This window comes from Anarrhichthys ocellatus, unplaced genomic scaffold (genome assembly GCF_004355925.1).
Source record: "Anarrhichthys ocellatus isolate YVR2014 unplaced genomic scaffold, GSC_Weel_1.0 scaffold9, whole genome shotgun sequence".
Taxonomy (NCBI): Eukaryota; Metazoa; Chordata; class Actinopteri; order Perciformes; family Anarhichadidae; genus Anarrhichthys; species Anarrhichthys ocellatus.
In genome coordinates this window covers 452,607-471,764 of record NW_022280039.1, presented here as the reverse complement: position 1 = coordinate 471,764, position 19,158 = coordinate 452,607, and the positions used below count along the sequence as shown (strand labels likewise).

The window sequence follows — 19,158 nt, the reverse complement described above, 5'->3', positions numbered from 1 at the left end:
GGCTTCCGTTAAGTGCACATCAGTTCATTTCGGATGACCGGTTTGTGCGATTATTTTTCCATGTTGAAAAAATATACATAAAAAGACTCATGCAGGGGCACTTTAATACCCCGACATGGCGACGGCAAGAAAAGGGAGAGAGCTTTTTACTATTTTGGAAACTAGCGCGGACACAGAAAGTACCACGGTGTGCGACAGCCAAGACTCTCCGCTTAATCTTTCGGCCGATGTGAAGTGGTTCGAAATTCCTTACAGAAAGCCAGACTCGGACGAGGAAGACGAAGTGCGGGAGGAGGAGGACGGCGAGGGGGAGAATGGATTCACGAGCACAGCAGCCGCGGCGGAGACTGCAGACGCGGCCAGCTTCATCGCGGGAGGAGGCTGCAACATAATTTTGGTCACTGGCAGTAATGGGATCGAGCACGACGAGGAGGAGTACGCAGAGGACTGTTATTATTCTACCTCCACTAACTGCTCTGATACCACCTCAAACGATTCGGATATTGATTTCTCCGATTTGGAGGAGGAGGAGCGCAGGAGTTTTTTCAGCTTTGAAGATGACTCGGACGAGGACTGCACTTCTGCCGACTTCTGGGGTGAACCTGATCAGGTAATTTCAATCGAACCATTCTCCGCTGTCAGCGGCCCTCAGCACTCGCTGGGGGACGATGCTGACACCCGTGACTATTTCCGGATACTCTTCCCAGATTCTCTTTTTGAACACATGGTAGAACAAACAAACAAATACGCCCTCTATCGGCAAAGGAGGAGTGGAAAATCAGACCCCCACTGGCACCCCACTGATGTCAGGGAGATGGAAGCTTATCTGGGTTTGAACATTCTCATGGGCATCAATCAGCTTCCAGACACTGGCATGTACTGGGCCAGTGACATTTTCATAGGCAACGCAGGCTTTAAAAAAACAATGACAGCCAGGCGCTTTGAAAAGCTCACCCAGTATCTCCAGCTGTGTGACCGTGAAACTGAGCCTGTGCGTGGAGAGCGTGGGTATGACGCCCTCTTCAAAATCAGGCCTCTCCTTGATGTGGTGGAGAACACCATGTGGGACGCGTACACACCCAACCGCTGTTTGACCGTAGACAAGTGTGCCGTTGTCATGAAGGGACGTTTCTCCCCCACGCAGTACATGCCCTCCAAGCCCCTGAGGAAAGGGCTGACAGTGTGGATGCTGTGTGACTCGCGCACTGGCTACTGCCACCGGGCCACGATCTACGTAGGCAAGCCCGGTGAAGACGAGGCAGCTGCCTCCCTGGGCTACAGGGTAGTGACCTCCCTAGTGCGTGGCCTGGAGCGTCAGCACCACCATCTCTTCATGGACAGCTTCTTCACGTCAGTGCCCCTCCTCCAGCGGCTGCTGAGGGATGGACTGTACGCCTGCGGGCCCACCCAGCCGGGGCGCAAAGGTTACCCAGAGGTCCTGCGCCCCCGCAATGTCGGAAAGCTGTCACAGGGTGAGTTCTACCAGTGTCAACGGGGCAACCTGGTTGCCACTGTGACACGGGATGTCAAGGTGGTCAGCTGCCTCTCCACCAACTCTGCTCCTGGGATTGTGGGCATCAGTCCGGGTCGGCAGCAGCTGGAGGCAGACGGGGAGGGTGAGAGCGACGGCATGAACTGCTCAGGTTTGTCTTTCGGTGTACCTCGACCTCTGCCCCTGCTGTTGTACCAGGAGAACATGAGGGGTGTTGACCTGTGTGACCAGCTGAGAGAGTGCTACCAGGTTGGCAGGCCATGCAAGAAGTGGTGGCGCTACTTCCTGTGGTTCTACGTCAATCTGTGCATCGTCAACGCCTACATCATCCTGAGGGAGAGCAGAGGGGGCACGCCGCCAGCGGGCTTCAACGGCAAGCAGTTCACTCAGCGCCACTTCCGGGTGCGCCTGGCGCAGCAGCTGATTGGAGACTACCAGGGGGCAAGGGGCATGGAGCGGGCCGCACGCAAGAGACACGCAGATTCACCCATAGAGTACGGACACCGCCTGGAGCGCATGTCGGAGCGCTCTCGCCGCTGCAGGAACTGCACCAACAAGGGACTGCGTCATGAAAGTGTTTTCGGCTGCAAGATATGCAATGTCCACCTATGCAGGGGAGGGTGCTTCTCTGAGTTTCATAAATAACATTGAACTGCTTTTTGTTTTTATATCCTTTCTGTAATCAAACAACTTGTGTCAAGGGATTTTTTTAAACAGTAAAAGAATTTGTAATTCCAAAGGTTACCACTACAAGTGCACAATATAGTCACAGACGTTATGTAGAACTAGTTTTAGGATAGAAGTATTATTGCACGTATAATAGAGAAAGTAAATGGAGAAACTGTAGATTATTTGAATTAGTATAGAATGTTTTGGCAACTTGCCTTCTGTAACACTGACAGAATTGCCTTGTGTCACTTTTTTATACGTTTAAAATAATGAGAAGGATTTTATATGAAAAAGAAGAAATCAAACTTTTCTGCACTTACAATAGATCAGAAAATGTTTACTATGGGAAGTTTATCTCTCTCCTTTTCCAAAATAAAATATTCATCATGATGTACTGAACTGAATCACCTGTTTCTTTGTGTGTGTGGTATTGAAGCATGGATAACATCATCATCGTTAATATCAAAGAGGGAAAACAATGTGAATATGATCATAAAATCTGAGCATTAAATTAATTGACACTGGTTTAAATGAGGCTCAGCTTTGGTTGCTCCTGGTCCTTCACACACATGGAAATGTGTGTGTCTCTGGGCCTTCAAGGGGACACAGCTTGGAGCAATTAGAGAGTAGAGAAAGCCCCTCAGTACTCTGCAGCCAACGGACCTCGTAATGCCATTTCTTTCTCCAACCGCACCACTTACACGGAGCCATCTGTGGCCCCACTCTACTGGGTCCAAACTCAGAACGTGATAGTTGTCACTGACTTGATTGAAAAATGGAAGAAAGATGATAGAAACCTCACTTTTTGGTAGAAGGATCTTTATGTCTCAGTGGTGAGAGAAAGACAAAAGGGTGAGGAGGACATTTGAATCAGCATGTACACAATGAGTTAAAGGAGGGTGTTGGATCAAAGCTTCCCATGCTATCCCGAGAGAGGAGTTATTAACAATTAATTGAATTAAGAAATATTTGTGACGAGCGTTAAACATAACGTGTATTTTCATCAAAGCTTTTCTCTCCTGTTATCAGGCGGTATGTAAGCAGAGAGAGGCCGCTTCAGCAGCTTCGACTAGCCGTCTCCTGTGTCTCTTTCTGAGGTCTCTCTTCTTCCTCTCTCTCCCTCTCTCTCTCTCTCTCTCCCTCCTCAGGCTCTGCTCTGCCATCCTACACATTCACACACACACTCACACACACACACACACACGCACACACACACCAACACATACCCACATACCCTCCCTTCCCCTTCACTCCGCTCTTTTGCAGGCTCTCTCAGCCGTTCTCCAGCTGGGAGAGGGTTAGTCAACTGGACGGCCATCCCGCTGATCTGCGGGAGCCCCTTTGGGGAGTTACCATGGCAACCGTGGCCGATGAAGACAGGGAGTCGCCAGCAGGCCCGCATGGTTGTCATGGTGCTAGCTCTGGCTACGGAGGTGGGAGGTGCCAAAGGCCACACCTCCCTACCCCTTCTCCAAAACCAAAGCATGGCGTGTGTGTGTGTGTGTGTGTGTGTGTGTGTGTGTGTGTGTGTGTGGTGTGTGTGTGCGTGTAGGGAGGGAGCTGGCTGGCTGACAGCATGCACACTGTACACAGAGCCAGACTGGTTACCAGGCAGGCTCTCTGCTACAGCACAGCCGACACCATGGCTGCTGCCAAAAATGAACAGAATGACATGAAACTGCTGCTCTGGAGATGTCTTCATGCAGGTGTGGGATTCAGGCATTAGAGGAATCTGTCTCACTGTGTTCAGCGTCAAACCGAATCCCACTGAAAGTCACTCTTCTATTTCATTTAGGAACCACCCTGCTGCTTTGCAGATATCTTCATGCAGGTGCTTTTTTTTAATGATCTGCACTGTATAGTGTGCTACTTAAAACCAAATGATGTGCTGTTTAATCAAACAGCTTTTAGATCCTGTACTTTCTATTTTTCCAACATTTGCTGAGTTATTTCATTGGCTGTCAGTCAGTCCTCCTCACCCACATAGTCATTATACTATCACAGTTATTACAGACGCTTACAATAAGTGATACATAAAAGCTGTTTGACGTACAATTTGAATTACATTTGATGTGTTTCCACTCAAATATTTATACATTTTCTAACAGGGTCAAGTAACACACAATAACAAGTGAATTGCAGCAAAGGTGAGTTAAAATATGAGCAACATTTTTCAATTCCCACAACAGCAGTGCAGAGTACATGTACACCTGAACAGCAAGATCTGAAGCCTGCGTTTGTTGGTTACTCTTGTGCGTTTGTGTTATTAATGTAGTGAGTAATCTCTGTTTTGTGGGCTGAACGTGAAATCCTGAAGACTTATTTGTGCGTCAGAACCAAACACTGTTCCCTCTCTCTCTCTCTCTCTCTCTCTCTCTCTCTCTCTCTCTCTCTGGGTAGGTGGGTGTGCTGTGGGCTGTGGTGTCACAATAGGCAGATCTAATGTTTCCAGGATGGATCCCAACCATAAAATGCTCAGCTCTCAACATGTTTCCCCTCCTGGGCAGGGAAAGATCTCTGAGTCTCTGTCAAGAACATGGGCCTGGTTTCACTTAAGAACTGCTGCTTGGGTAACACATGTACTGTTAGAATCGTGAATGTGCCTTTGTTCAATACTTTTCCTCTGTTGCAAAATGAGTCCATGGACAAAGATGAGCGTGAGAAACCCCCAACATCTAATTCTCTCTTACTGAGTCATTGTTTGTCTCTTCATTCCCAACAGTCACGATCGTGACGACGAATTACTTCTTAAATGTAAATTATTCATATCGGCTCAAATTAATTAGTGACCTCATACAGAAGAAGCCTGTCTTTACCTTTACTCTCTTATTAAAGGACTTCTTCCCCTAACATCCAAATTCAGCTTTTTACATATTCCAGTGCAGTAGTAGAGAGTAACTAAGTACATTTACTCAAGTACATGTAAGTACAATTTTTAGGTAGTTCTGCAGTTAGTTAGTTAGGTAGTTGTAGCAGAACTATATGTTTTTCATCTTTCTTACCCATGAAGCTAAACTACCTTACTGTGTATAAAGTATTAAACTAGCTCCACCTCAACCAGCTACAAAAGTAAAATGTCATATAGATGCATCAATATTAATCTTATAATGTCAAAGGTGGTAATATGTCATTCACAGGTGTGAATGTAATGGAGTATTTTTTAACGTTACGGTATTGGAACTTTACTTAAGTAAAGGATGCGAGTACTTGGTTTTAAGTCCAAACACTCAAATGAATCAAGTATTACTGGTAGGCTACTTCGTGACACACATCTCCATCTAGTGGACAAGAGAGCGCACAGTGAATTATGCACTTGAGGTAGTTTGAACTAAATTAAAAGCAGCTACAGTTATTCTGTGTTATTGTTTTGAGTCCTGTTGCTCCTTGCCATGAAACATGCAAACACAACTGGCTCTTGATCCATTGAATATTTTTAACTAGGAAGGTTTTGAAACCAGATGGATCTCTTTGGGTTTTGTTGATGCGTTTTAGGCGAGCCCAGCAGAATGACCAGAGGAAGTTTGATTTCTGAGTCTCTTGGGACATCAAGACTGACCTGCAACCAAAGAAACACAACTTATAATACTGTACTGTATCCACTTATCATAGTGCAGTATACGATTGCTTCGCTCTGGCTCTCAGAGAGCAGGTTGGGAAGAGGAGAACAAGACTGAACAGGTCGGGCTGTAATATGACACTTTGTCCAACATGTAACCATCATTAGCATGTAGACAAGCCACGAGGGCTGTCCCCTGTAAGCCTCCTCCCTCTTTCTCTCTCTCTCTCTCTGTCTCCTCCCTCCTCATACAGCCAAGTGGTGGTGCTGTTGTTATCATGCATGGCAAAATACGTATAAATACCTTGAGTCTGTACTCGAGCTTCATCATGCAGCAGTTGAAGAAGGTTGGGTGGAGTTGTGTAGGGATACTCAGAACTTTGGTTGTGGACTGACTGGTCTCAGCTGCAATAGGGTCACCTGTCCCAAAGAGGGTTTCACTTGTGTGTACAGTCCTCTTTGACTGAGCAACAAAGGTCTGCTTTTCACACAGGTAGAATGTGGGTGTTACTGTGCGTGCAGAGTCATTGAGTACCTCCACAGAGACTGCCATTGCTTCACCTATTTACATTTAGGAAGAAAATAACACCATTAAGGTTTCAGTTCAGGCCATTCAGAAAAAAATATATATATTCTTAGGGAAATCTGTTTACCTTGCTTTACTGCCAGTTTTTCAGAGGTAGCATTCATAGCAACCTTTGCCGAGCCATAAAATGAAATCCTGGTTGCATATTGTTTTTCCTACCAAATAGAAACATACGCCATCAAGAAGCTACATCTTTAAACACATACGTGGGAAAAGCACAAACGGATTCAAGTACAAAGGCAACTCTATTCCATACCTTTAGTCCGATGATTATCATTTCTGATCTGGAGGCAAAGGGGAACTCAGACTTGGTCAGAAAAGGGAACCCAGTCTTGGTTTTGTGGAACAGCCAGATGGACTGAGTCAGCTGTGCTCGCACACTATATGTTATTTTGCCCCATTTCCCCTCGTAAGATGAAGGCATATCTCTGTAAGCAAATATGCCCAATACATAACAATGATTATTTTATTTCACCAGCTGGAAAGGAAATGCGTTTATCATAAATATAGTTATAAATATATATTCCACACTCACGTATTTGGAATCACAAAGGTGAATGGATACACATTTTTCCCAGAGCGGATGATTTCTGAACCTTATGAAAATAAATATTTTTGTTAAATGAACATTCACAAATTTGTTAAAGACTATAAAAAATGAATTCAATTCAAAAGCTTTATGTTCTTTTGTTTTGGCAGACAGTGTGACAATACTCACCATCTCCTTTGTTTTTATCCTGAATAACAATGTGCTCAAAATAAAAGTATGTCTTCTTGTCCCTGTGCGTCCCTGTGGCTTGTCCTTCTTTTTCGTGCCATGTTACTTTAGCTTTTCCTTTGGCTTTGACCAAAAAACACTGCACTTTGGTTTCCCCGCTGGTCACCACTGTCACCCTGCCAGAGAGGGTGTCACCGGGAGAGAAGGTGCCTCGTTCATTCACCTTGTTGTAATCCACCAAGAGATGCTTAACAGTCATGATGAGTCTACATCAAATAACCTTACCAAAAATAACGAAGTGAAAACTGTACGATCCTCCTTTTGTGCTAAATAATTCCTATTCATTTACTGGAAGCAGGTTTGACTTGATCTACGGTGGTATTGAAGTGGAGCCTTTCGTCGATGAGCATGGATCAGGCAAGGCTGACTTATGTACTGTAGCAGTGGACTCCTCCACAAGCTGTATCTGTGTCACACCATGTGATCAAGAGCTGCAGGTGTCACTTTCACACAGGTAACTCTAGCCGGCAGCTTTGCAGGCTAAATTAGGCCAAATAAATTGAGAGATTGAGTCAAAGAAACATCGAGAACTTGGTGTCAAAAATAAATTGCATCTGCTAAAAAGGTGGCTTAGTGCTAACAGATTCAAAGTCAGTACACATTCCTCAACCTTTCTATTGACATAAGATAATGCTGTTTACCTTAAACTTGCCATAGCTGGATGATGCAGCAGTTCAAGATGGAGGGCAGTTGTTTTCTAAGGGTGGTAATCTGCATAGTCACACTCTGTTTGCTGCGAGACGGCGCAAACCCTTTTAAAAATGGAATTCATGCATAATATTGACATATGTATATAGTTGTAAGTGGTAATACAATTAAAGTTAGTTAAAATATTTCATTTTGCCTGTGGGTGTGTACACACTGACATCAATAAAATTATGAGATGAAACGTAAGATACAGTTTAGCCATCTTTACTGGCCAAATGAAAATATATACAGGTATGAATATATAGCCACCTCACTTTTGATTAATTGATTAAGAAAATATAGTATATACTAACTATTACTAGAAAATGATTTATAATTTATAAAGGAAACATCTTCAATACATATTCATGTACAGTGTAACATGTACAGTGTTACTGTATGTTTAGTCAACGGTAATTATGTCCTTCATTTAAGACAGCTGATGAAAATCTAGTTAGTATACACATAACACATCAATTCACAATTAAATAAAAAAACACAATTTTGGCACCAGCATGACTGGAAACAAAAAAAAATTATATGGTCACTATTAACCAGCCGTTTTATCACAAAAGAAGAAAAACATTTGATTTAAAGCATCTTAAGCTACAAACAAACATGAGCATGGTAAAACACGATGCAATCTACAAACAAAGTGTTGGTGCTTGAGTTGCATTGTGGGTAATAGACGGCAGATTTTGAGAAAAAGAAAGAGGAACAGTCCATCATGAGTGGGCCCATGTTAAATGAGTGCAAAGCCATATCTGTGGCGTATTTACAGTGCACTCTTATAGTTGATAGAAGGGTACATTGTATGAGCTCCATAGGGAGGTGGGGGCTCCGCAGCATAGGGTGCTGGTTGGGGTTGAGGCTTCATGCTCCAGGGTGCTTGGTCCTGGTTCCCAAACGCTTCACATCCAAAACCAGCAGCACCAGGGGGTTGTTGTATAGCAGGCACCTCAAAGGAAGGTAGGATGACTATAGGAAGCTTGATCTCTGGGTCCGGAGCATATTTGATATTTAGATGGATCTGTGAAAAATATTGCTGATGTTATAATGTTGGATCTTTTTTAATATCACCAGAATAGCGTACAGTATTACATACTGTGTGCATAATGGACTCATTTGGCAAACACTATGAACAATGAGTGAGGAATGGGTTAAAAGTCTCCAAATGTTAATATTCAGAATGTTGTTGTTTTTTGATGGATTACATAGTTGGAAACTTTCTGTGTCAATATGGTTTAGTTATCGTGTCTTTCTTTTGTTTCTTACAGTATTCCTTTGTTTTGTTTTGTGTACTGTAGGTTAACACTCTCTCTGGTGTTTGTGGGATTCAATAGGTGCTCTGCCTTTTCACAAGTTACTTTTAGTATTTGCTTGGTCATTTTACAAACAGTCAGTGAAGAAAATGGTCCCTTTGTCATTTTGTATATTTCATATCATGGCATAAGTAATATGCCTTTTCCTGGAAAGCATTTGTTTATAACATCACTATATCACTTTTTTATTTTTATGTCACCTGTAACTGAAAAATGAAACCTCATTCACTAACTAAAAGTACAAATAAGACATTAAAACAATGAAAACAGAAACATGGAAAAGCCCACAAGCTTCCCATCGCTATTCCAACAAAACAGTAATCAATATATGAACAGAATGGCTGAATGGCTCAGAAAGAGGAAATGCAGGATTACCTTCCACAGCTTTTGACCACAATATAATGAAGTTTACCTTCAGCCTGTACTCCTGCTTGATGATGGAGCAGTTCAAGATGGAGGGAGGTAGTTCCCTGGGGATGGTGATCACCTTAGTCACGGTCTGTTTTCCAGAAGATGCAATAGACTCGATCTTCTCCTTTAGGATCTCATTTGTGGAAACTCTCCTGCGACCCTGGGCGAAGAAACTCTTCTTCTCATACAGTATGAATTTGGGCTTCACTGAACGAGTTGACTTGTTGTTGATTTCAACTTTGACTTGGAGAACCTCGCCTGTAAAATAAATGCAAACAGTATTTGACAGCAGTTGCAATTCTGCATTAGGATAATGTGTATGCCCTCGCAGTGTGTTTCTTTTTGATTGATAGGTGGACCACATGACAACCTAGGAGAAAAAAGTGCTATATTGTTACTTGAAGACATTATTAAACATTAAAGAGTAACTTAACACCAGGCTGATCAGGGATGGTATAAACTCAATCAATGAAGACCAGTCATTGTGAAACTTCTATCAGTCAACAGACAAGATATTTAAGCAAAAGCTCACCACAGGCCTTTGTATGTTGTGATTATATCACTTTGCTTTATATAATCACAACATATCACAGACTGAAGTGAGCTATTGCTTTTATAAAACAGCCATCAAGTATGGCAATAGTAAAGTTATATTCACATTCCAATGTGAATAGTCATCTATTCATAAATGATAAAGTTCACAATAAAACAGGCTGATATTAGCTTATTGCACGTATCAGTGTGTATGTCGCCAATCAGTAACAAGAACTTGTAGTACAGAAATGTCAAACAGTGTCACCATTACATACTGTAGCGTGTCATAGGTTTGTTTTCTGTGATTTGGTTATATTTATGTATCAGCCAATTATACCATTATCGGACTCCCAAATATCAATATTGTATCAGCCTTAAAATTCAATATTAGTCAGGCTATAGTAAATATAAACTAAAATCCAATGCAATCTTATTGTATCTGATAAAACCTTAGAATATAAATTCAAAACAATCATTAAGACCATAAACTTTCAGTCTCATATGATGCCCCTTAACAAGATTTTCTTTCTACCTATTCGGTCGTTTATGGAGACTAACTAGCTGGTGCTGATACAACTTTGCTCTGAATGTACCTGTTAGTTTAAAGTGCACCACTTGCACCACAGGTAAAACCTGTTGGACCTGTATTGACCCTCCCCCACACCTTTCACCTTCTGTGTAGGGATGTGTGCCCTGCCGCCCTTATGTTCCCAGCATGTCCAGAGCACACAGGTAGGTAATCTCGCTGTTTCTCTCGAAAAATATTTTAGCAGTTGGAGGAATAATGTCTGTAGATGCAATGTTATATTCCTATCATAGTTTACATTCAGCCCAAGTACTCAAGTGGAGAGAGCGGCACAGGAAAATGAGATTGCGTTTTTAAAGAATGGAACTGCTGCAGTCTCAATAAACGAGGCTCTTTTCTGCCAGCATCAAGTCATTCTCATGACGACGTGTCACTCAGTTCCTGGCAGTTTAGAGAGGAGTGAGTTGTTACCAAACAAGATTTTGTAACTCGTGTTTCCGTGACGAAGCATGTAGGTAGTGTAAACATTCTTCAACAAATAGCTGCTCTGTGTGTCGAGTTACTGTACAAGGAAATGCTTGTGAATCTAAATTCATCAGATGAGGGACTCATTCTTACCTTGCTTGTATCCCATCCTCTGAGTGTGAACATCCATTGAAATGTTTCCAGAGCCAAAACCTTTGACAGATTTATCCTTACAGCCAAACTGGGGATCCTATGAGAACAGACACCCCCCCCCCACCTCAGATCAGAACAGCCTCTTCTGCTTAGACAACATTTATCATTAAATAGTTGCAGTTTTGAAGATGAATTATTTCTTACCATAAGTCCAGGAATATCCATGTCTGCTTTGGACACAAATGTGAAGTAGGTTTTAGCCTCTTTTGTCAGCTTCATTGATTGTTTAAGCTCTGCCTTCACTTGATGAACAATTTTGCCTATGCAGGTTTTCAAAGATGATGGGATGTTCCTGTGAAGTAGAGTATAGAAAAATTTAAATGACCTAAAAAGAAGTAAAACATCAGTTTAAAATAAAGATAAAGTAAAGAACTGGTACCTGTCCGGAATCTTGAAGGAAAAAGGAAATACATGTCTTCCTTTACCAATGACCTCAGTGCCTGGAACCAAATACGTATTATCAGTCCTTAAACTGCATTTTATTAATGAATCATTGTCTAAAGTTAACAATTGTATTAATTTGACACTTTACCATCTTCTCTTGCCTCTCTCAAGATATGATGTTTGACATCGTAATATTTCTCATTGGCCCAGTACACATGATGTTGATATTGTCCATAATATTCGCTCCATCTGACCCGAGCTTCTCCTTTTGCTGTAAAAACAAGCGATTGGATTCTGGTTTCCTTCGAAGCCTCTATGATGATTCTCCCATTGACGGTATCTCCATTTGTGAAGGTGTTGTTGCTGTTGATGGCATCATATTCAATTGCGAAGTTTTTGATGGTCATTTTCCACAAAGAAATACACAGTGGAAAATCAAAATCATCTCCAAAAAGGAGAGTCAAGGCTTGTAAACCCCGACCAGCTGCTCCACGCTGTTTATATCTCATCTCAGGAATGCAAATCTGGTCAAACCTGTTTTTCTCTTCTGTGCCCAAAGGTGAGAGACACACATGTGCACACAATGACTGGGAACATTCAGCTTTGCAAACTCATGACATATTTTCCATTCACATCAAACGAATTTCCATTACTGTACATATTGCACTTGCTATTTGACATAATGGGACTTAAGTCCAAAGCAAATTACAGTTGAATGACCTGGAATATTAAGCAGAAGACTAAAAGAAAGTAGTTTCACCAGCTTTCGGAGGATCAGCTTCAGTTAGTCAGTGTCTGTGACTACACAAACTATGGTCTGGTTACTTATAATCCCCAGTCATTTGGATACATATTTTTTGCATATAGGTTAATAAAAAAATATTCAAATGGTGTCCATTATCTCACAGAAATTTCTGGAAGGATGCAATGCTGCTGATTTTTTCAAAGATGTCATTTTCAATATTTTGTGCACCACAAATAAAATCCCAATTGTTTTATTGTATTTGGGTGGCATCGTTAGTTCCAGAGGCAGATATGAATTAAAGTCTGTGACATTGTTTAGAGAAAATGGTTTATTTCCAAAGCATTTCATGTTTATAGCAAGTTTATCACACTTTTTGAGCCTTGAATTTGGAACAGCCAGAATAGCCCCACCTGAGGCTGCGAGCTGGCTCATATGGAGTCAACATTTCCTCTTTGTAGCTGGGGGCCAGACTCAAGTACGGTTTAATCTTTGCTGAACAGTTATTAAATAATGGTATCCGATACCAGATCCAGGCTGTAAGTCAGTATCAGACCGATATCTGATATCAGTATTGGTGCAACTCTACTATCAATATTATTCCACTACGTGACACTCCCCTGTATAGAGGTAAATAGAGCTACACTTCATTGCAGCGGATAGTGGCGGATTCTACCAGACCACTCAGACCAGAAAGTCTTGAAAGAAAAATCTCTCTTTAAGAAAACAAATGCATAATAGTCCTTTGGAACGTTGTAAGAGCAGTGAATATATTATCATAACAACAACAATTAGCAACGCTAATGAATGAATAAATTAACGTACACTGTAATTTATATTTCTATCTCTTTATTTCATGCCTTTAAAATGTCAAAGTATCTTCACAGTCCCGTCATTTATTTCCAAAATCCGTCAGAGGAGGGTACATTCCATATGATCCATAGGGAGGTGGGGGATCCAAAGGTCCGGATGCTGCTGGTGGTTGTGGTGGTACAATGCCCCAGGCTGGTGGGTTTGTGCTCCCAAATGGTTCGAATCCAAAGCCAGAAGCAGCAGGTGGTGGAGCCAGCACAGCAGGAACCTGAGGGGCCGGCAGGATAACTATGGGAAATTTGATCTCCGGGTCTGAGGCATATTTGACATCGAGGTAGACCTGTAGAAAATATGGTTGAAGTCACATGGTTGGATTTTGTTTAATAACCAGAATAATCATAATGTATTTTGTGCATTCACGATTATTTACATCCTGTGTGCATACAAAAATTATTAAATTATTAAATTTAAAATCGACAGATCTGTGGAGTTTCTCTACAAAGAATCACACAAAAGTACCATTTTAATCCTTGTGTTTACCAGAGATGTGCTCATAATTAAAAATGACTGATCGACAAAAGAAATCTTGGTCGAAGGAGACCAAAATGACAGATTAGTTAACTAATCGAGTAAGAGGGGGCAGCCCTAGAGTCTGCCAAGTGCAGCTGTAGGAGACACTCCTCTTGATAGGTAGACATAACAATACCCAATATCCCTTCACTTTTCATTTTCAATCTTGCTGCTACATAATTCAAAGATTATATAATCATAATTTTTGATGAGTTGCATTATCTATACTCTTAAATCCCCTGTGACCCCTTGATGCTGGTCAGTCATGTAGTGTGAAAACTACAACTTCAAGACTCCCAGTTACAAGACAGCAAGTTGTGTAGTGTGAGCAGCAACCTGGCGACGAGTAGTCGAGTAGTGTGAAGTTGGCTTTACCCGGAGTCTGTACTCTGCTTTGATGATACTGCAGTTGAGGATGGAGGGCTCCGCATCAAATGGGATGGTGATGACTCTTGTGAACTTTTCGTTAGCAGACGGAAGAATGGGATCTCCCACCTCTTTAAGGAGGTCTTTAGTACTGACTCTTCTCTTCCCTCGTGCAAAGAAGATGTGCTTTCTGTACACACAGTACTTGGGCGTGATCTTGCGAGAAGAGTTGTTCTGAATGCAGGCCAGAACTTTTAATCCCTCTCCTGTAAAACAGACCAGAGATGTCAAAACAATCCTTGGCATGACACTAACAAGTGTCAATATCACTTTAAGAGCAGTCACCTTGGAAGAATCCTGTTTTTTCAAGATTCACATCCATGGCTACCATTCCAGAGTTGAGAACTTTCAGTTTCTTATCCTTAGACTCGTGCTGGGGTGTCTGAAAGAGGACACGATTTATTAATACACCTAAACAACAACCGAGAGAGCGAGAGAGCGAGAGCGAGAAGCACACTTAACCTATTATCTTTTAGTCAGGTGTCTCAAATGTCCACCTCCAGTGTCTGCCAGCCAAACAAACAAAAGCAGTGCCAATAGAGTCGATTCAACCGGTGAACAACTAGATGTCATCTCTACCAGTGACACAAAAAATATCTACGTTTCAGAACATAACCTCAAAGTGATCATTCACCAGCAACACTGGGTATGTTGTGTGCCTTTTTAAAGCTGTGTTTAGGCAGTATTGGTTGGCTGAATGCAAAGACAGTTGAGGTTTAAGCACATTGCTAAATGCACCTTGCAGGTACTAAAGAAAGACTGGATTTGAGTCATTCAACTGCTTTCACCAATGCATGCAGATTTGGAATGACAGGAATGCAGATTTATATCTAAGCACACACCATGAGCTCAGGGTCACTGGTCAGGTCTTCCTTCGACACAAAGTTGATCTTTGTTGAGTCTTTAGTGGGAATCCTCATTGATCTGCTCAGCTTGGCTTCTAGCGAGTACACGATTTTACCAACACAGCCTTGAAAGGAGGAGGGCATATTGCTAAAGCACAAGAGCAGAAGGCCATGAGATGACTGGACATAGTTTAATGCATTGCACATATGAGACAGTATAGGTCTAAAAAAATAATACAACCTTTGACTTTTCTAAATGAGTTCATTAAACCTTTAAAAAATAAACTACCTGCAAGACCTGAGATTGATCTATGTAGATGTTTTTTTAGAAGATTATATGCAAGTACCATATTTTCATCAAGTGTGGAGAGAATAAGTGTGTGTCTAACTGAGAGAAAGACTTTAAGAATGATTACTTACTGGAAAGGGATCTGAAAGGTGAATGGGTAAACATGACATCCTGCGGCAACAACATTTCTGTCTGAAAAGCAACAAGAAATTGTAAAATATAGCTGCAAGGGGCAATTGCAGGTTCTAACCCTTTTCACGCCCTACAGAAGGAAGTGCAGTTTTGGGCTTTACAAAGATGAGCAAAAATCACCTTTGTCGGTTTTAATTCTGTCTAAAGAAAGATCAATCACACTCTTCAGTGACTAGGACCATGATAAATGGACTTGTATAACACCTTACCGGTCGTCCGAGCACTCAACCCACTTGAACACTATCAATCTCCAGTCACACCCATTTACAGCCGGGAAGGGAACTGCTGATCTCCCTATTGCAGGACGCCAAGCTCTACCTCTGAGCCACGGTCAGAAAGACGGAAAGTATTGATACTGGTGGTGCCACAAATTGGGTGGTTTGAGAATAGTTTTACAAATGTGGTTTAACATTAAATAAAGTATTTATCTATCTATCTATTATCATGAAACCTATCCTGCAAGTTTTGCACTAATTGGAGTGGTCGATTTAATTGAAATATTCAGACATGTTCTGCAAATTTTGTGATGAGTGGCCCAAGGGTTTTTGACTTTGGTCTACTTTTGTGATGAGCTATAATTTAATAATAAAAATAACAAACCTGGGTTAGAACCTGTAAAAGAACATGTTCACTCCAAACATCCTCCCAAATGTTCAAGTTTGAACTACCCCCCCCGAGGATAGGAGCCTCAGCTCAACTGTGAAATACTTACATGTTTCTCCATTGTTTGTCAGTAGTGTTTGGTTGTCACCTCCTGCAGAAAATCAGCACAATGAATTAACAGCAATACACATTCGTTACCTGAGCTATGAAATATTTGTTCTTAAGAAAAGTCAGAAAATCGTAGAAAATATCCATCACAATTTCTGTAAACCCAAGAAGACATCCAAGTTCAGTTTATGATCACATTAATGCTCACAAACAAAAATCCTCACAACTGAGGAGCTGGAGGACATTTTTAGGGCACATAAATTACCTAAACAACTATCAAAACAGCTGCTGAATAATTTATTGTCTACTGACTAATTGATTTGACAATGTCATCATATTAGCATAGCATGTGTATATGTATATGCATGTGTATATTTTTATTATTTTATTTCATTTATTTCGTAGTTTAATTTGAATGTATCCAACTGTCTCGCTGAGCTTTCTGTTATTAGTATTGCCTTGTTTTTTGCTGCTTTGTCTGTCAAAGCACTTTGTTAACTCTGTTTTTAAAGGTGCTATACAAATAGTTATATATATTTTTTTTCTTATGTAATATGAAACAATGGAACACAGCTCAATGCACTGCACACTGATGTTTTGTATGCAATTCTGCACACATATCACCATTACTTCTGTGCATATCTCATCTTCCACATGTCGTGCCATAGTTTACATGTCAGGATAAAGAAGGTGCAACGTGCAAACAGGGTGCCGCCTTCAATGAAAAGAAGTTCAAGACACAAGGAAAGCTGCGCTCTCAGTTTGGGAATGATCACGAGCTTTCAGTTTAAAGCTTCTGCAAAGCAACCAATGTTAAATCCTTGTTATTTAATCACGCACTTACCTTTGACATCTTTGTTTCGAATGAAGTAATGTTTGATGCTGAAGTACTTGTCCTTGGAGTGGTAAACCACAGTAGTTTGACCGTACCTCTCGGTCCACAGGACTTCTGCTTTCCCCTTGAATTTGATCAACAGGGAGTCTATTGTGCACTCTTTGTCCAACTCCAGCGTCAGCTCACCTGAAACGCAGTCGCCATTGGTAAAGGTGTTTTTCTCATTAACGGGGTTATAGGTGACTTTGAGGCTCTTTACGGTGGTCGGCATGTTGCGTGTTCAACACGGAAAATCCCCGATATCAAATGAGGCGAAGTGCATACACTGGAGTAAATTAAGACCACCTCTAACTTCCGCGATGGGTGTGTCATAGTCCAGAGGAGGGACCCGACCACACATACGACCATCTAATGACTTATAACACAAATAGTACAACACCGTGGGTGATTTTATTTGTTGAATACAATGAAACGATTTGGCTCCTGAAGCACGCCTTTGTTGCCTCAGGCTGCATAACTCAAAACAGACATGCAACGTGACATACATGACTGACAATGTATGTAATGTAAAGACAACTGAAAATACCCTGGCAGGTTCAAAACAAACTTAAAACTTAAATCTATGGCAAAGTGTCAGGTGCCACGTTCTTGTCTCAAACAGTATGCAGTACAGACAAGGTTCCAAGCCTGAGGACCTGAAGCAGAACAGGCTGATAATCAGCAGGTTTGCTGGTATTACTGTATTAGAAGTCCTTTATTTTTTTACTGTATAATAATGTAGCCTACTTTACTCTATGCTTTCTGTATAAGGTCTTTTATTATCCTTTTTACTTTGCTGGAGGATTGTTTTTTAATCTTTTAGAGTAAAATGTTTTTATTTACAATAATGTATACATATCTATAAGGTTACATGTTTGCTTGTAAAGCAGATGGTATTAACTTGATCACAGGATTTATTTTAAGATGATTTCTGGCTATATTCATGTCAGTGGGCATGGACAAATTATTAGTGTCACGACTCGGCTCAAAGTCGTAACATGAGGGAGACAAGACGAGTTAAAAGTAATAAATAGACGTTTATTTAAAGTACAAACAGACCTAAACTAAACAAATAAACAGCCAGGTCCCCGCACAGGAGATGCGCAGAGAGGCCCAGCCACAGAAGAGGGGCAGCCTTTATAGCTGGGACCAACCCAACTCAGGTGTCGCCCATCAGTGGCCGATTAACATCCTGGAAGACATCCTGAGAGGAAACAGACAGACCCCTGGTGGAAGGGAGGGGTCGTCACACACCCCCTCCATAAAAACAGTGTTTCCACCAGGACCACCAACAAACTGCATACACATTTTAAATTTCACAGATTTCATATTCCAGATTAAAAGTGCATCCCCCCCCCAGCCCTCCAACCAATCTCCACTCTTTAACCCAGCAACTCCAACATGTGGAGAAGCATCTAAGTGAGAGTGGATAAGGAAGGCCAGAGAGATTACACAGATATGGTGAAGCACATGAGGCGAAGCAGGGTTTCCTGCGAGGGCCAGTTCATGCAATGAGCTGCATGAACGAGTGGTGAACGCCCAGAACTGGAATTGTCATAATTGCCAGCTAACAGAAAGCACCAAACTGAACTATCGTAAGCGCTAAGCTGTAGTAGCCTAAAGGTTCCTCTGACAGACGCGCAAAGAGGCAACCCAACTACAACTCAGCTCACCCAACCAAGGCAGGAGCTGTAGCGCTTATGTTCCTGAAGGTAACAGGCCGTTACCAACTTGCCTGTCACCACACAAACACAAAAACCTGTTCACCACATCCCTCCTTTTATTACCCTCTTGCTTACCCTATGAACCATGAATACCTACTGCACACTGCAGCAGCAGTCTTCAGGCTCCACCTGGAAGGTAACTGGATCCAATACCCAGACACCCAACAGGCTGTGCAATGCTCTTGTTACAGAGTCCAGAGCATGATCATGATCACCAGAATACAAAACCAGAAACCAAAACATGCAATTATCAGGAAACACCAGAAACTAGTTTCCCTCAATAAATCAAGGAACAGAATTTAACACCACAGCAAGAGCAGCCCATACACAACTAACATCACTGCCTCCA

General features: G+C 41.8%; 4 protein-coding genes across 4 annotated transcripts; 1 reads left to right on the top strand and 3 right to left on the bottom strand.

Moving 5' to 3' along the window:
* Positions 1-115: 115 nt before the first annotated feature.
* On the top strand, positions 116-2,137 carry LOC116384556 (piggyBac transposable element-derived protein 4-like). The gene has a single exon (XM_031849362.1). The coding sequence runs from the start codon at positions 116-118 to the stop codon at positions 2,135-2,137; it is 2,022 nt and encodes a 673-aa protein (XP_031705222.1).
* Positions 2,138-3,858: 1,721 nt separating this feature from the next.
* LOC116384745 (arrestin domain-containing protein 2-like) lies at positions 3,859-7,115 on the bottom strand. The gene is made up of 6 exons (XM_031849686.1): positions 7,022-7,115; positions 6,839-6,899; positions 6,560-6,731; positions 6,371-6,458; positions 6,022-6,278; positions 3,859-5,717 (listed from the first exon to the last, which is right to left on the bottom strand). The coding sequence occupies exons 3-6, from the start codon at positions 6,725-6,727 to the stop codon at positions 5,595-5,597; spliced, it is 636 nt and encodes a 211-aa protein (XP_031705546.1). The 5' UTR covers positions 6,728-6,731; positions 6,839-6,899; positions 7,022-7,115; the 3' UTR covers positions 3,859-5,594.
* Positions 7,116-8,343: 1,228 nt separating this feature from the next.
* Positions 8,344-12,109, bottom strand: LOC116384723 (arrestin domain-containing protein 3-like). The gene is made up of 6 exons (XM_031849647.1): positions 11,772-12,109; positions 11,619-11,679; positions 11,384-11,531; positions 11,180-11,276; positions 9,503-9,759; positions 8,344-8,798 (listed from the first exon to the last, which is right to left on the bottom strand). The coding sequence occupies exons 1-6, from the start codon at positions 12,028-12,030 to the stop codon at positions 8,544-8,546; spliced, it is 1,077 nt and encodes a 358-aa protein (XP_031705507.1). The 5' UTR covers positions 12,031-12,109; the 3' UTR covers positions 8,344-8,543.
* A 527-nt stretch (positions 12,110-12,636) lies between these two features.
* Positions 12,637-17,507, bottom strand: LOC116384722 (arrestin domain-containing protein 3-like). The gene is made up of 7 exons (XM_031849646.1): positions 17,056-17,507; positions 16,213-16,254; positions 15,440-15,500; positions 15,017-15,167; positions 14,460-14,556; positions 14,124-14,380; positions 12,637-13,518 (listed from the first exon to the last, which is right to left on the bottom strand). Exons 1-7 carry the CDS (start codon positions 17,315-17,317, stop codon positions 13,258-13,260), a joined length of 1,131 nt encoding a protein of 376 aa, XP_031705506.1. The 5' UTR covers positions 17,318-17,507; the 3' UTR covers positions 12,637-13,257.
* Positions 17,508-19,158: the final 1,651 nt, after the last annotated feature.

What these genes read in the sequence shown, in the direction of transcription:
- LOC116384745 (XM_031849686.1), bottom strand. Translation starts at nt 6,727, where the DNA reads ATGCCTTCATCTTACGAGGGGAAATGGGGCAAAATAACATATAGTGTG. An exon ending in AAAACTGGCAGTAAAGCAAG is followed by an intron (nt 6,279 to 6,370) that starts GTAAACAGATTT and finishes AAATGTAAATAG; the next exon opens with GTGAAGCAATGGCAGTCTCT. An exon ending in AGCTCGAGTACAGACTCAAG is followed by an intron (nt 5,718 to 6,021) that starts GTATTTATACGT and finishes CTTTGGTTGCAG; the next exon opens with GTCAGTCTTGATGTCCCAAG.
- LOC116384556 (XM_031849362.1), top strand. Translation starts at nt 116, where the DNA reads ATGGCGACGGCAAGAAAAGGGAGAGAGCTTTTTACTATTTTGGAAACT.
- LOC116384722 (XM_031849646.1), bottom strand. Translation starts at nt 17,317, where the DNA reads ATGCCGACCACCGTAAAGAGCCTCAAAGTCACCTATAACCCCGTTAAT. An exon ending in TCGAAACAAAGATGTCAAAG is followed by an intron (nt 16,255 to 17,055) that starts GTAAGTGCGTGA and finishes GATTTTCTGCAG; the next exon opens with GAGGTGACAACCAAACACTA. An exon ending in CCAGTGACCCTGAGCTCATG is followed by an intron (nt 14,557 to 15,016) that starts GTGTGTGCTTAG and finishes GTCCTCTTTCAG; the next exon opens with ACACCCCAGCACGAGTCTAA.
- LOC116384723 (XM_031849647.1), bottom strand. Translation starts at nt 12,030, where the DNA reads ATGACCATCAAAAACTTCGCAATTGAATATGATGCCATCAACAGCAAC. An exon ending in GAGGATGGGATACAAGCAAG is followed by an intron (nt 9,760 to 11,179) that starts GTAAGAATGAGT and finishes TTTATTTTACAG; the next exon opens with GCGAGGTTCTCCAAGTCAAA. An exon ending in AGCAGGAGTACAGGCTGAAG is followed by an intron (nt 8,799 to 9,502) that starts GTAAACTTCATT and finishes TATTTTTCACAG; the next exon opens with ATCCATCTAAATATCAAATA.